The sequence below is a fragment of the Malaclemys terrapin genome, chromosome 12, assembly GCF_027887155.1.
Source record: "Malaclemys terrapin pileata isolate rMalTer1 chromosome 12, rMalTer1.hap1, whole genome shotgun sequence".
In the NCBI taxonomy this organism is placed as follows: domain Eukaryota; kingdom Metazoa; phylum Chordata; order Testudines; family Emydidae; genus Malaclemys; species Malaclemys terrapin.
Window position 1 is genome coordinate 46,755,738 of NC_071516.1, and position 15,834 is coordinate 46,771,571.

The window sequence follows — 15,834 nt, forward strand, 5'->3', positions numbered from 1 at the left end:
CCTTTCTGCCTTGTACACTCATTGTGAAGGCACCTAGGAGTCAGGTAAGATCATGTTACAATTCATGGTAATTTGCTTTGCTTTTATTAATTTTTCTTTGTCTCTCTGATGCCACGATGATGGATGAGGTATAAGAACTGAATAGAATACAGGATAGTTGAATAGAATCAAGTAGAATTGTACAAAAGCAACCAAATATAAGAGTCCTGATTCTCCACTCACTTTCACCAAATTTAGGCTGGTTAGAAAGATTTACCTTTTGAAATTAAGGCTTGTGGGGTGCAAAAGGATAAATAAACAATGATTTATTGAGATTGCTAATCTGGTTCCATAATCTCTGTGTCTCCAGGAATGACGCCATCACACATGAAAATGGAGAATCGCACCGTGGTGTCGGAATTTATCCTCTTAGGGATTCCCAACACCAACGGTCTTGAGACCATCCTCTTCATCACCTTCTTAGCCTTCTACCTCTGCACCCTGGTGGGCAACCTGCTCATCTTCTCAGCCATCCTCGCTGACGCCCGCCTGCACACCCCCATGTACTTCTTCCTCTGCAATCTCTCCATTCTAGACCTCGGATTCTCTTCCATCAGCACCCCTAAATTTCTGACCAACCTCTGGGCGAAGAGTAGAAACATCTCGCTGGGCGGGTGCATGTCCCAGGTCTTCTTCTACCACTTTCTGGGCAGCACCGAGTGCCTGCTCTACACCGTCATGGCCTACGACCGGTACGTGGCCATCTGCCACCCGCTGCGCTACCTGCTCATCATGAACCAGAGGGTGTGCGCCCTCCTGGCCGCCGGCACCTGGATCGCCAGCTCCTTCCATGCCACCATCCTCACCAGCCTGACCTTCACGCTGCCCTACTGCAGGTCCAATGTGGTGGACTATTTCTTCTGTGACATCTTCCCGGTGATCAAGCTGGCCTGTGCGGACACGTATGTCATCGAGACTGTGAGCTTCACCAATATTGGGGTGGTGCCCATGACTTGCTTCCTCCTTATCCTTGCCTCCTACTTCAGGATCATTGCCTCCGTGGTGAGAATGCGCAGCGCTGAGCGAGGTTGGAAAGCCATCTCCACTTGCGCATCGCACCTGACAGTGGTGTGCTTCTTCTTTGGGCCCTGCGCCCTCCTCTACACCCAGCCCTCCCTAAGCAATGTGCTGGCTACCCCCATGCAGATCTTCTGTGATGTGGTCACCCCGATGCTGAACCCGGTGGTCTATATGCTGAGGAATAAGGAAGTCAAGGCAGCATTCAGGAAAATGAAAGGTGGCTAAAGGCAGCCCAGCAAAAATCGCTAGCTGAAATGAAATGTTTTCCCCCTTAGCCTTGTGGGAATGAAATTATTGGAAGAAATGGGGAGATTTTAAAAGGCACAAAGGGTTTGTGGGCACCCAACTCCCATGGAAAGAGTGACAGTTGGAAACCCAATTCACGTTTTGGCTTTTAGAAATCTCATGTTCTCTGCTGGTGGAACCCCTTTGAAATCACCGTACTTACATCGCTGCTATGGCTAATCCTTCAGTTATTCCCACAGCTCATCTCTGAATCCTCTCCAATTTATCAGCACCCTTCTGGAATTGTGAACACCAGCACTGGACACAGTGTACCACCCGTGGTCACACCAGTGCCAAACTGTGAGATCACACTCAGCTGATTCTCCACCACGACCCCCAAAACATTTTCAGAGTCACGGCTCCCCAGGAGAGAGTTCCCAGCGCAGCCTCAGATCTTTGTTTCTAGATGTACGTGTGTACGTTCAGCTGCATTGAAATGCACATTGTTTGCTTGCGCCTCCTTACCCAGCAATCCTGATCCCGACTGGGGAGGAGGTCAGAGGAGCTATTCCAGGGTTGGGGTTCAGAGGGACATCAGTGGAGTTTCCCCAGGGTGAGGGAGGAGGACACTGGTGTTAGCCTAGGGTTAGCATTAGGGAAAAGGCCAAAGGAATTCTGCTCGGTTTGAGGCAGGGCGGCTGGGTGACGTTAGGGTTCAGGTGACACATGAAGTCAATGAAGTTACCCAGGGTTTGGGTGAGGCAGGAAGTAAATACATTTATGGCTGGGTTTCTGTGGGCTAGGTAGGAAGTGAGGCGAATGATGTCATCTCTTTGGGGCTCAGTTCCCCACCTGAGACACTGTGGTAAAAATGATTCCTTTCTCCCCCCGTTTCTGTTGTAAGCTCTTCAGGGCAGTTGCTGTCTCTCTCTGTGTGTCAGTGCAGCCCCCCTTGCACCTGGGCCTCCAGGCCTCCCATAAAACAGAAACAATAACGTACTGTTCAGAATTATCACTGACTCCTCAGACGTGAGTTTTAACCTTGTGCCCTTAAATGAAAATATAATAAATAAAAAAAGCGAAAGGAACCTGGGTAGATAACATCTCCCTGCAGAACAGCGCATGTGAGCCCAACATCCAGCCCTAGAAACAGCCGTGACGCCGAGGGAAGAGCGCCCCCTACTGAGCTGCCTGCACCACTCCCTGCACCGCAGCGCCCTCTTCGCACTGCTGGGTTCATCCTGAATTTTCTCAGTTGTTTCTTTGCACTGGTCCAGGGAACCAATTTCCAAGGAGCCACAAATCCAGACTCTGGTGAGACTGAGAGAAGAAAACCTGGAATGGAAGATCATGGTACAAGTTGTGAACATTAATTTGAAAAACCACAATAGATTCTGATAGACAATGGGAAACCTCCACTGACCTCCAAGCTGTGGTATTGGGCGTCTGTAAAGGGAGAAGCCGGGAGAGCTGGCGGCTGTAGTATTTTGAAACTGAGAACTGTATCAATTCAAAACAGCTACATTTAAAGAGCCCTTGGTAATTATTTGCCAGCCATTACCTTGCAATTAAGGAAAGCACTGGGACACAGGACATCTGGGTTCAAGTTCAGACCCTGTAGAAAACTCCATATTTAACCTAGAGTACCTCACTAAATCACTTTGTGACTCGGTTTCCCCATCTGTTATACACGGATAATTAAATCCTTCGTCACTCTCAGCTATTAAATATGTATCACATTCAGGCTGGGACTGTGTCTCTGTATCTGTATCTGTGCTGGGTGTTGCACAAAGGGGCCCATGTCTCAGTCCCAGATTGTAGGTCCTGCATAACACCCATGATAACAATAGGGATAATACAAATTAAAATAGTCAAATGCAGTTCCGGCTCTGGCGTGTGTGGCAATGACAGACGGAACTCAGCTGATGGAAACCAAGAATAACTTGTGAGCCTGGTACCAGTGCAGTGAGAAGGCCCAGCCTGGGGACTCATTAGAAATGTCAATGTTTTAATTAATCCCAATGGCCATTACACCCTGTGGGATGCTTTGACTGGGCTGGGGATAACATAGCTACAGAGATTAATTATACCATCTGCTTCTGCCCCCTCGTCCTGGCTCCCAAGTAAGACACCCCCCAGAGAAGAGTGGGAAATGATAGCGATTAGCGGAATTGCAAGGGGCCTTATTACAACTGCGGTGCTGGGACACTACAAATGGATCGATGAGATCACTGCTGGAGCCCCCCCAATCTAGCCCTGTCTCTCTCACATCCCTCTCTGTGTGGTGTCGATGGATTTGTCTACACTATAGAGCTTCCCAGCAATGTAGCTAACCACCGCCAAACCCTTAGATCAGGGGTCGGCAACCTTTGGCACGCGGCTCCCCAGGGTAAACACGCTGGCGGGGCGGGCCGGTTTGTTTACCTGCTGTATCCGCAGGTTCGGCCGATTGCGGCTCTCACTGGCCGCGGTTCACCACTCCAGGCCAATGGGGGCTGCAGAAAGTGGTGCAGGCCGAGAGATGTGCTGGCCGCCGCTTCCTGCAGCCCCCATTGGGCTGGAGTGGTGAACCGCGGCCAGTGGGAGCTGCGATCCGCTGAACCTGCAGATGCGGCAGGTAAACAAACCGGCCTGGCCCGCCAGTGTGCTTACCCTGGGGAGCCGCGTGCCAAAGGTTGCCGATCCCTGGTGTAGATGCACAGTAGAGGTGCAAGATGAGACTTATGTATCAGAGGGGTAGCCATGTTAGTCTGAATCTGTAAAAAGCAACAGAGGGTCCTGTGGCACCTTTAAGACTAACAAAAGTATTGGAGCATAAGCTTTCGTGGGTGAATGCCCGGTTCATCAGACGCAAGTAATGGAAAATTCCATTACTTGCGTCTGATGAACCTGGCATTCACCCACGGAAGATGAGACTTGTGTCTATTCCTCTTACCTGACTAGTGAAGGAACAACTTTCGATCACTTAAATCAGCTGCAATCCACTAAAGACCCTTTCTCCTGACCCCTGATTGTGCAAAGGGGTGGGTAAGAGAACACGCGTGAGGCCCAGAAAGAAGCCGAGTGACATTCATCCCGATGTAGAGAGGAGGGTGTGATGGCTAATGCTCGGACTGGAACCCAGGAAATCTGAACTAGATGCCCAGCTCTTCCACACACTCCCTTTGTGACCTTACACAACTCGATCAGATTGAGAATTTCAAAAAGCCAGTAGGAATTAAGTGTCCAATGCCCACTGCACTTGAATGAGTTTTGAGAGCCTGGCTCCTTTGACAATCAAACCCTGAAATTCTCTGTGCCTCAGTTCCCCCTTGTAAAATGGGGCTGGTAATTCTTTATTTAGGTGGTGAACTCTGAATGGCCAAGCCTGTCTGACTCTGTCTGAGCGGCAGGGCTGCCCAGAGGATTCAGGGGGCCTGGGGCAAAGCAATTTCGGGGGCCCCTTCCATAAAAAAAAGTTGCAATACTATATTCTCATGGGAGCCCCTGCGAGGCCTGGGGCCAAGGGAAAATTGCCCCACTTACCCTCCCCCCCACGGCGGCCCTGCTGAGCGGCACCCAGAACAACAGTGCCAGGCTCCTCACGGAGTTGGGGCGGGGGGCTGCTATACTGTGAAAAGTGATGAGAAGTGGTGCCCAGGACGTATGCTGCCCTCTGTCCGCACAGCGGTGAATTTCACCCTCACACGTAACCACACAGGGGCACAGAGACACAGAGAAGGGGCAGGGGGACAGCAGGGGACACAAACCAAGGACAAAGCTCTGTTGGCTTCAGAGGCCTCCAGCTGCACCTCTGTCCCAGGTTACTCCTATTTCACACCCCTGGGGGGAATTCTCTGGCGTGTGTCACACGGCAGGAGAGCCTAGACCAGCATGAACGTCCCCTCCCCCCTTACAATGTCGGGGTCAGATTCTCAGCTGGTAGAAATCTACACAGCTCCTTTGATCCCAGTGGAGTTACTCCTGATTTACACCAGAGCGCGCGGCTGAGAGGGGAAACAGCCCCAGGGAATCCAATGGAGTCCCCCAGGAGTCAGGTCAGGGGGAGCGAGAGCAGAATCCGGACCCCGGTGGAGCGGGGGATCTGGCTCTTTCAGTTCAATGGCGCTACAGTTATTGATGCCGGCGGAGGACCTGGTCCCGGGGGACTATGAGCGTTATGGACAATGATGCAGAATCTCCGTTAATTGGCGACTCTGCCGATGTCTCAGCCGGGGAGCCTGGCGGGATTCAGGGCCCTGGTCCCGATGGGCCCAAAGGGGATTTAAAGACCATGGAGAGCCGTAAGGAGGCTGGAAGCTGTGAGAAAGCCGTGGGGCTCGGCAGCAGTGTGGGGGATACGCTGTGGCAGCCCTCGCTAGCTTCGGAGCGGATTAGGTCTCCGGGTTGGATACCAAGAGCCCAGGCTGTGCACCTCTCCTGGGCGATGGGCCGTTTGGGATAAGGAAGCTGGGTGGTGCTACAGAGGAGTCACGGCCGGCCGGGGACAGAAAGAAGAATTCCAGCCAGCTGGAGCGGCCCCTCCCAATGCAGCCAGTGTAAGACTCCTGCTTCGGTAAAGTCCTTCTCGCTCTGTCCCTCAGTCTCTGCCTGTCTCTGAATCTGCCAGTCTCTGTCTCGCGCCGAGGAAGATGTCAGCCCAATATTTTCTTTAGAGAGAAATCGATCCAGCCATCCGTCCATCCTTCTCTGTGTGCCTGGCTACCGGTCTGTCTGTCTGTGTGTATCTATCCTTTATCTCCCTCTCTCCATGTGTTACAGCCCCAACCCGCCAGCGTCTCCCCTTCAGCCCAGCCTCTCCTGCACAGGGAAAACTCCCCGGCCAAATGCAAACAGACACTTCGTTATTGTCCTTCAAATCTCACCTTAAAAATCCCTCTGGCAGGTTATCCCCAGAGCCCAGCCTGCTGATCACGGCCGAGCAGATGACGAACTGTGGCCAGGGGCGCTGGAACCATTTGTGTTGTGGAGGTGCTGAGAGCCATTGAACCAAACTGTGAACGCTGGAAATGATGGAAAACACGTCAAGCCAGTGGTTGCAGCTGCCCCCCAGCCTCCCAAGTTCCAGCACCTCTGGGTGTGGCTATTCCCCTTCTCCTTTTTTCCTTTTTCTTCTCTCTCTAACCCCAGGAAAAAACCTCAAACAATTCACATCATTAACAAAGCTGGGACAATTCTTCCCCACATTCATTGGTTTGTAATTTCCATCCTCCTCCTCTTCCTTAACAGAAACATTAGCATCCCTAGTATTTATAACAGCTAAGGCCTTCCAAAAGAAAGCACTGCACTGCACACAGGGTAATACCTCTGTGGAGAGGGTGAGAGAGAGAAAGAAGAAACCACATGAGAAATTTTAGCCACAAACAGAAGGCCCCGTGGTACTGTGAAGATAAAGGTGGGGCAAGGGCCTAGATAGAATAGAATTGAAGACATTGGAATAGGACAGGAGAGAAAAGAAGAAACTGGACTATAACAGAATAGAATAGACGTTCCCTTTGTTCGTCTCTGGACTGTAGGATCTTCAAGGCAGACACTTTCTCTCTCTACATTCAGCGCCAGCACATTAAGACCCTGACCCCAGCTGGCATTACACTGATAGAAATATACATCACTCCTAATGACGGTGAGTCATGGGGGCAGTGGAAGGAAGGGTGAGCATTGCAGCTATAGAATGACGGGTCTGTTTGTTTCAGTAACTCATTGGCATTATTTCTCTCCCCTACCCCAGGAATGAGTCCCACATGGGGCTGGTCAACCACACTGTGGTGACTCATTTCATCCTCTTAGAAATCCCCAACACCGACGGCCTCCAGACCATCCTCTTCGTCACCTTCTTAACCTTCTACCTCTGCACCCTGTTGGGTAACCTGCTCATCTTCTCAGCCATCCTCGCTGACCCCCGCCTGCACACCCCCATGTACTTCTTCCTCTGCAACCTCTCCATTGTAGACCTTGGATTCTCTTCCATCAGCACCCCTAAGTTGCTGGCCAATCTCTGGGTGAAGAGTAGAACCATCTCGCTGGGTGGGTGCATGTCCCAGGTCTTCTTCTGGCACTTCCTGGGCAGCACCGAGTGCCTGCTCTACACTGTCATGGCCTACGACCGGTACGTGGCCATCTGCCACCCGCTGCGCTACCTGCTCATCATGAACCAGAGGGTGTGCGCCCTCCTGGCTGCTGGCACCTGGATCACCAGCTCCTTCCACGCCACCATCCTCACCAGCCTGACTTTCACGCTGCCCTACTGCGGGTCCAACGTGGTGGACTATTTCTTCTGTGACATCTTCCCAGTGGTCAAGCTGGCCTGTGCGGACACGTACGTCATCGAGACTGTGACCTTCACCAACACTGGTATGGTGTCCATGACCTGCTTCCTCCTCATCCTCACCTCCTACATCCTCATAGTCTACTCTGTCCTGAAGATGAACTCAGCCGAAGGGCGGCGCAAAGCAGTCTCCACTTGTGCCTCACATCTGGCGGTGGTGATGCTGTTCTTTGGGCCCTGCGCCCTGATCTACACTCAGCCCCAGCTGAGCAATGTGCTGGTGACCCCTGTGCAGATCTTCAGCAACGTGGTCACGCCCATGCTGAACCCGGCCATCTACACGCTGAGGAACAAGGAGGTGAAAGCGGCTCTGAGAAAACTGAGAGGGGGTCAAATGCCTCCACGTTGATGTGCGGCAGCTGCAGGGGTAGCATGTGGGTCTGTTTGGAAATACATCAAGAAATACATCTGCATGGCAGCTCTGTGGCTCTTGTGAGCTTCTCTGTCTCTCCCCATCACCACACAGCCCCTATCTATCTTTGTGGATCTCTACAAGTCATAGAAATGCTCCTAAAAATACTGAGCTGTCTTTGACATGCTGTGAGGTTGCATTTTCAAAGCTGCCTGAGGGACAGGCACACTCAGCCTGTATTCAAATTAATAGGAATTGGAGATCCAAATGTTGTAGAGGACTTTGAAAATCTTGCCCGTATTACACAGATCTACATAGCTCAAACTCTTTACGTCCATCATTATAACGTAGGTTTTCTAATCCTTCAATTATCCTCATGGCTCTTCTCTGATTCCTCTCCAATTTATCAGCACCCGTCTGGAATTGTGAACACCAGCACTGGACACAGTATTCCACCATTGGTCGAACCAGTGCCAAACAGGGAGGTAAAATCACCTCTATGCTCGTACTCGAGATTCCTCAGTTATGCACTCCAGGGTCACATTAGGTCTTCTGGCCACAGCATCGCCCTGGGAGCTCACGTTCAGCTGATTTTCCACCATGACCCCTGTCATAAACATACAGCTAAGGGGAGCATAAAATCCCTCCCTTACCTGTAAAGGGTTAAGAAGCTCAGAGAACCTGGTTGGCATCTGACCAAAAGGACCAATAAGGGGAGAAGATACTGTCAAATCTCTGGGGGAAGGTTTTTGTTTTGTTCTCTTTGTCTTGTTCTCTCCAGGTCAGCGAGGAACCAGGGCAGGGAAAATACATCTCCTAAAGCAGTGGTTCTCAAACTTTTGTACTGGTGACCCCTTTCACATAGCAAACCTCTGAGTGCGACGTCCCCCACATATACATTAGAAACACTTTTAAAATATATTTAACACCATTATAAATGCTGGATGGAAAGCAGGGTTTAGGGTAGAGGCTGACAGCTCACGACCCCCCCATGTAATAACCTTGCGACCCCCTGAGGGGTCCTAACAGTTTGAGAACCCCTGTCCTAAAGCCATATCTGAACTAAGCATCTAAGATTACAAATTGTAAGTAATAGGAAGGAAATGCGTTAGATTATCTTTTGTTGTAGCTTGTGAATTTTCCCTAAGTTAAGAGGGAGGTTTATACCTGGTTTTTTTTTGTAACTTTAAAGTTTTGTGTAGAGGGGAATCCTCTGTGTTTTGAATCTGATTACCCTTAAAATTACCTTCCATACTGATTTTACAGAGGTGCTTCTTTTACTTTTTCTTTATAATAAAGTTCTGCTTTTAAGAACCTGATTGGTCTTTAGTGTCCTAAAAACCCAAGGGCTGGTCTGTGCCCACTTTGTTAACCTATTTGGTTGGTATATTATTCTCAAGCCTCCCCAGGAAAGGGGGTGAAGGAGCTTGGGGGGATTTGGGGAGAAACAGGAACGGCAAGTGGTTCTTTTCCTGAATTTTTGTCTAACTCACTTGGTGGTGGCAGCGATACCATTCCAAGGACAAGGAAGAATTTGTGCCATGGGGGAGTTTTTAACCTAAGCTGGTAGAGATAAGCTTATGGGGTCTTTCATGCGGGTCCCCACATCTGTACCTCAGAGTTCAGAGTGGGGAGGGAACCCTGACAACCTCCAAATCTTTTTCAGAGTCACTGCTCCCCAGGAGAGAGGCCCCCGTCCTGTAAGCAGAGCCTCGGATCTTTGTTCCTAGATGTACAAGCTTATGTTTAACTGCAGTAAAATGAATATTGTTTACTTGCAGTCCCTTACTAAGTGATCCAGATCCCGACTGTGAAATAGATCGGTGGAGGTATTCAAGGCTTAGGCTTAGGTTTAGGATGGAAGTAGGTGGATTTTTCCCAGGGTGAGGGAGGAGCACACTGGTGTTATCCTAGGCTTAGCGTTAGGGAAAAGGTCAAAGGAATTCTGCTTGGCTTGAGGTTGGGCAGTTGGGCTACACTAGGATTCAGGTGGCGCATGCAGTCAAAGTTACTAAGGGTTCGGGTAAGGCAGGAAGTGAATACATTTATGGCAGGGTTTATGCGGGCTAGGCAGGAACTTATGCAAATGACGTCATATCTTTGGGGCTCAGTTCCCCACCTGAGACAGTGCGGTAAAAATTATTCCTTTCTCTCCCCCCGTTTCTGTTGTAAGCTCTTCGGGGCAGTTGCTGTCTCTCTCTGTGTGTCAGTGCAGCACCTCTTGCACCTGGGCCTCCAGGCCTCCCATATAACAGAAACAATAACGTACTGTTCAGAATTATCACTGACTCCTCGGACGTGGGTTTTAACCTTGTGCCCTTAAATGAAAATATAATAAATAAAAAAAGCAAAAGGAACCTGGGTAGATAACATCTCCCTGCAGAACAGCGCATGCAAGCCCAACATCCGGCCCCAGAAACAGCCCTGATGCCGGGGGAAGAGCGCCCCCTACTGAGCTGCCTGCACCACTCCCTGCACCACAGCGCCCCCTTTGTACTGCTGGGTTCATCCTGAATTTTCTCAGTTGTTTCTTTGCACTGGTCCAGGGAACCATAAGAACGTAAGAACAGCCGTACCGGGTCAGACCAAAGGTCCATCCAGCCCAGTATCCTGTCTACCGACAGTGGCCAATGCCAGGTGCCCCAGAGGGAGTGGACCAACAGGCAATGATCAGGTGATCTCTCTCCTGCCATCCATCTCCACCCTTTGACAAACAGAGGCTAGGGACACCATTCCTTACCCATCCTGGCTAATAGCCATTAATGGACTTAACCACCATGAATTTATCCAGTTCTCTTTTAAATGCTGTTATAGTCCTAGCCTTCACAACCTCCTCAGGTAAGGAGTTCCACAAGTTGACTGTGCGCTGTGTGAAGAAGAACTTCCTTGTATTTGTTTTAAACCTGCTGCCTATTAATTTCATTTGGTGACCCCTAGTTCTTGTATTATGGGAATAAGTAAATAACTTTTCCTTATCCACTTTCTCCACATCACTCATGATTTTATATACCTCTATCATATCCTCCCTTAGTCTCCTCTTTTCCAAGCTGAAAAGTCCTAGCCTCTTTAATCTCTCCTCATATAGGACCCGTTCCAAACCCCTAATCATTTTAGTTGCCCTTTTCTGAACCTTTTCTAGTGCCAGTATATCTTTTTTTAGATGAAGAGACCACATCTGTACGCAGTATTTGAGATGTGGGCGTACCATCGATTTATATAAGGGCAATAATATATTCTCAGTCTTATTCTCTATCCCCTTTTTAATGATTCCTAACATCCTGTTTGCTTTTTTGACCGTCTCTGCACACTGCGCGGACATCTTCAGAGAACTATCCACGGTGACTCCAAGATCTTTTTCCTGACTTGTTGTAGCTAAATTAGCCCCCATCATATTGTATGTATAGTTGGGGTTATTTTTTCCAATGTGCATTACTTTACATTTATCCACATTAAATTTCATTTGCCATTTTGTTGCCCAATCACTTAGTTTTGTGAGATCTTTTTGAAGTTCATTACAGTCTGCATTGGTCTTAACTATCTTGAGCAGTTTAGTATCATCTGCAAACTTTGCCACCTCGCTGTTTACACCTTTCTCCAGATGATTTATAAATAAGTTGAATAGGATTGGTCCGAGCACTGACCCTTGGGGAACACCACTAGTTACTCCTCTCCATTCTGAGAATTTACCATTAATTCCTACCCTTTGTTCCCGGTCTTTTAACCAGTTCTCAATCCATGAAAGGACCTTCCCTTTTATCCCATGACAACTTAATTTACGTAAGAGCCTTTGGTGAGGAACCTTGTCAAAGGCTTTCTGGAAATCTAAGTACACTATGTCCACTGGATTGTCCTTGTCCACATGTTTGTTGACCCCTTCAAAGAACTCTAATAGATTAGTAAGACATGATTTCCTTTTACAGAAACCATGTTGACTATTGCTCAACAGTTTATGTTTTTCTATGTGTCTGACAATTTCCAAAGAGCCACAAATCCAGACTCTGGTGAGACTGAGAGAAGAAAACCTGGAATTGAAGATCAGGGCATAAGTTGTGAACATTAATATGAAAAACCACAATAGATTCTGATAGACAATGGGAAACCTCCACTGACCTCCAAGCTGGGATATTGTGTGGCCAGAGAGGGAGAAGCCGGGAGAGCAGGCGGCTGTAGTATTTGTAACTGAGAACTGTATCAATTCACCACACCTACATTTAAAGAGCCCATGGGAATTATTTGCCGACCATTATCTTGTGGCTAAGACAAAGACCTGGGACACAGGAGATCTGGGTTCCTGTACAGGCTCTGTAGAAGACTCCCTATTTGCTCTTGAGTAACACTAAATCGCATTGTGCCTCAGTTTCCCCACCTGTTATATACAAGGATAATTAAATCCTTTGTCACTCTCAGCTATTAAATGTGTATCACATTCAGGCTGGGACTGTCTCTATGTGTCGGTGCTGGGTGTAGGAGAAAGGGGCCCACGACTCAGTTCCAGACTATAGGTCCTTCCATAATACCCATGATAACAATAGTGATAATACAAATTAAAATAGTCAAATGCAGTTCCGGCTCCGGTGTCCGTGGCAATGACACACGGAACTCAGCTGATGTAAACCAAGAATAACTTCTGAGCCTGGTACCAGCGCAGTGAGAAGGCCCAGCCTGGGGATTCATTAAAAATGTCAACATTTTAATTAACCCCAACGGCCATTGCACCCTGTGGGATGCTTTGACTGGGCTGGGGATAACACAGCTACAGAGATTAATTATACCGTCTGCTTCTGCCCCCTTGTCCTGGCTCCCAAGTAAGACGCCCCCCAGAGAAGAGTGGGAAATGATAGCAATTAGCGGAATCGCAAGGGGCCTTATTAAAACTGTGGTGCTGGGACACCACAAATAGATTGATGAGATCATTGCTGGAAACCCCCCAATCTAGCCCTGTCTCTCTCACATCCCTCTCTGTGTGGTGTCTATAGATTTGTCTACATCAGCGGTTTTCAAACTGTGGGTCGGGACCCCGATGTGGGCCCCACCCCATTCTAATGGGGTCGCTAGAGCTCGCTTAGACTTCCTGGGAAAAGGGGATGAAGCCAAAGTCCAAGCCCCAATGTCTGGGGCCGAAGATGCAGTGGGGCTGAGATTACAGGCCCTCGGCCTGGGGCTGAAGCCTGCAGGGCAGTGGAGCTTTGGCTCTGTCCGCCCTGCCTGGGACTGCTGGGCTCGGGTGGGCTCAGGCTTCGGTCCCTCCTTCTGGGGTCATATTGTAATTTTTTTTGTCAGAAGGGAGTCGTGGTTTGAGAACCTCCGGTCTACACTATAGAGCTTCCCACTGATGTAGCTAACCACTGCCAACCTCTCCGCCTAGAGGCACAGCAGAGGTGCAAGACGAGGTTTGTGTCTATTCCACTTACATGGCTAGTGAGGGAGCAGGTTTTGTTAACGTAAATGAGCTGTAATCCTCTAAAGACCCTTTCTCCTGACCCCTGATTGTGCAAAAGGTGGGCAAGAGAACAAGCGCAAGGCCCAGAAAGACGCAGCGCGACGTTCATCCCAATGACAAGAGGAGGGATGGCATTGATAACCCTTCTATGTTTGGTTTTAGAGAGATAGACACTGAAAAGCAGCGTCTCTCTCACGCTGTCTATCTCACACTGCACCCAGTACACTGGTGCCATGATCGTCTTAGAGTTGGGGAGGGAGGCGGGAGGGTTACTGTGCTGCCAAAAATGACTCAATGCTCTTTTTGGAGTCTCTTCCGTACTGCGAAGAGTGATGAGAAGTGGTGCTCGGGACGTATGCTGCCCTCTGTCCACACAGCGGTGAATTTCACCCTCACACATAACCACACAGGGGCACAGAGACACAGAGAAGGGGCAGGGGGACAGCAGGGGACACAAACCAAGGACAAAGCTCTGTTGGCTTCAGAGGCCTCCAGCTGCACCTCTGTCCCAGGTTACTCCTATTTCACGCTCCTGGGGGGAATTCTCTGGCGTGTGTCACACGGCAGGAGAGCCTAGACCAGCATGAACGTCCCCTCCCCCCTTACAATGTCGGGGTCAGATTCTCAGCTGGTAGAAATCTACACAGCTCCTTTGATCCCAGTGGAGTTACTCCTGATTTACACCAGAGCGCGCGGCTGAGAGGGGAAACAGCCCCAGGGAATCCAATGGAGTCCCCCAGGAGTCAGGTCAGGGGGAGCGAGAGCAGAATCCGGACCCCGGTGGAGCGGGGGATCTGGCTCTTCAGTTCAATGGCGCTACAGTTATTGATGCCGGCGGAGGACCTGGTCCCGGGGGTCTATGAGCGTTATGGACAATGATGCAGAATCTCCGTTAATTGGCGACTCTGCCGAGGTCTCAGCCTGGGAGCCTGGCGGGATTCAGGGCCCTGGTCCCGATGGGCCCAAAGGGGATTTAAAGACCATGGAGAGCCGTAAGGAGGCTGGAAGCTGTGAGAAAGCCGTGGGGCTTGGCAGCAGTGTGGGGGATACGCTGTGGCAGCCCTCGCTAGCTTCGGAGCGGATTAGGTCTCCGGGTTGGATACCAAGAGCCCAGGCTGTGCACCTCTCCTGGGCGATGGGCCGTTTGGGATAAGGAAGCTGGGTGGTGCTACAGAGGAGTCACGGCCGGGGACAGAAAGAAGAATTCCAGCCAGCTGGAGCGGCCCCTCCCAATGCAGCCAGTGTAAGACTCCTGCTTCGGTAAAGTCCTTCTCGCTCTGTCCCTCAGTCTCTGCCTGTCTCTGAATCTGCCAGTCTCTGTCTCGCGCCGAGGAAGATGTCAGCCCAATATTTTCTTTAGAGAGAAATCGATCCAGCCATCCGTCCATCCTTCTCTGTGTGTCTGCCTGCCAGTCTGTCTGTCTGTGTGTATCTATCCTTTATCTCCCTCTCTCCATGTGTTACAGCCCCAACCTGCCAGCGTCTCCCCTTCAGCCCAGCCTCTCCTGCACGGGGAAAACTCCCCGGCCAAATGCAAACAGACACTTCGTATTGTCCTTCAAATCTCACCTTAAAAATCCCTCTGGCAGGTTATCCCCAGAGCCCAGCCTGCTGATCACGGCCGAGCAGATGACAGACAAGCTGCAGCCAGGGGTGTTGGAACAATTTGTGTTGTGGGAGTGCTGAACCAAACTGTGAACACTGGAAATGATGGAAAATACGTCAAGCCAGGGGGTTCAGCCGCCCCCCAGCCTCCCGAGTTCCAGCACCTCTGGGTGTGGCTATTCCCCTTCTCCTTCTTTCCTTTTCCTTCTCTCTCTAACCCCAATAAAAAACCCCAAACAATCATTAACAAAGCTGGGGCAATTCTTCACCACATTCATTGGTCTGTATGTTCCATCCTCCTCCTCTTCCTTAACAGAAACATGCAGCACTATGTGCTTTTATAAAAACGATACTCTACCCAAAGAGGGCACTGAACTGCAGAGAGGGCCATCTCTCTGTGGAGAGGAGGAGAGAGAACAAACCACATGACAAATGTTAGATAGAATCAGACGTCTCTAATGTAGCATGGTGATAAGAGTGGGGTGAAAGCCCAAATAAAACAGAATCGAAGAAAATGGAATAAGACAGGAGAGAAGAGAAGAAACTAGGATAGAATAGAATGGAACAAAATAGAATAGACGTCCCCTTTGTCTGTTCATTTCTGGACTGTAAGGCCTTCAAGGCAGCCATTTTCTCTCTCTATGTTCAGCACCAGCCCAGTGAGGCCCTGACACCAAGTGGCATTACAATGATAGAAATTTACACCGCTCCTAGTGACAGTGAGTCGTGGGGGCAGTGGAAGGAAGGGTGAGCATTGCAGATATAGAATGACGGGTCTCTTTGTTTCTCACTGGCATTATTTCTCTCCCCTACCCCAGGAATGAGTCC

General features: G+C 49.8%; 2 protein-coding genes across 2 annotated transcripts; both read left to right on the forward strand.

The window, feature by feature from the left end:
* The first annotated feature begins 366 nt into the window (after window positions 1-366).
* LOC128846919 (olfactory receptor 958-like) lies at window positions 367-1,284 on the forward strand. Its single transcript, XM_054046190.1, has one exon. It carries the CDS (start codon window positions 367-369, stop codon window positions 1,282-1,284), a length of 918 nt encoding a protein of 305 aa, XP_053902165.1.
* A 5,741-nt stretch (window positions 1,285-7,025) lies between these two features.
* Window positions 7,026-7,958, forward strand: LOC128846835 (olfactory receptor 958-like). Its single transcript, XM_054046073.1, has one exon. It carries the CDS (start codon window positions 7,026-7,028, stop codon window positions 7,956-7,958), a length of 933 nt encoding a protein of 310 aa, XP_053902048.1.
* The last annotated feature ends 7,876 nt before the right edge of the window (window positions 7,959-15,834 follow it).